This window comes from Egretta garzetta, unplaced genomic scaffold (genome assembly GCF_000687185.1).
Source record: "Egretta garzetta isolate BGI_Z169 unplaced genomic scaffold, ASM68718v1 scaffold209, whole genome shotgun sequence".
NCBI classification, from domain to species: domain Eukaryota; kingdom Metazoa; phylum Chordata; class Aves; order Pelecaniformes; family Ardeidae; genus Egretta; species Egretta garzetta.
Window position 1 is genome coordinate 3,029,850 of NW_009260839.1, and position 550 is coordinate 3,030,399.

Genomic DNA, 550 nt, shown 5'->3' on the forward strand with positions numbered 1-550 from the left:
CGGGAGCGGGGAGGGGCCGAGGGGCTCCTAGGCCCACCCTAAAACAACCAGTCAGAAGCGGGGAACTAACGTGTGGCAGTGAGACATCAACACCATGGGGACTCACAGACAGAAGCAGCTTTGTTCAATGTAAACATCGATCGGAAGGGACAGCAGTCTCTCTCTCGTGCGTGCGTGCTCTCGCGCTCTCTCGCTCTCTCTCGCTTTCCGTAGACTGAATAATTTCTTTGAAAACGTAAACATATTGGAAGTGCCTTGACTGAGGTATTGAGGTATTCCTCCAAGGTTAAGGCTGTTATCGATGCAGGCTTAGCTGGGCCTCCTGCAGCAAGCTGTCGAAATCCATGGTCTCGTACTTGCTTTTCACGGGAGCTGGGGAGGACTCCTCCGTGCCGCAATCTGGGGACAGCAGGGACACAAGGCGGCTGGGTCAGGGAGTGGGGCACAAGCGCGCTCGCTGCCTGGCGGGGGGGGGAAACTGAGGCACAGCAGGGCACTGCTCACTCCCCCGCTACCGGCATGCTGCATCCCGGCACCGCAAAGCCAGCCT

General features: G+C 58.2%; 1 protein-coding gene across 1 annotated transcript in view; it reads right to left on the reverse strand.

The window, feature by feature from the left end:
- Positions 1–295: 295 nt before the first annotated feature.
- PPARGC1B (PPARG coactivator 1 beta) overlaps positions 296–550 on the reverse strand; it is a 15,248-nt gene continuing 14,993 nt past the window's right edge. The window contains exon 12 of the mRNA XM_035902482.1: positions 296–399. Coding sequence (XP_035758375.1) covers positions 296–399 — 104 coding nt within the window. The remainder of the gene's footprint in view (positions 400–550) is intronic.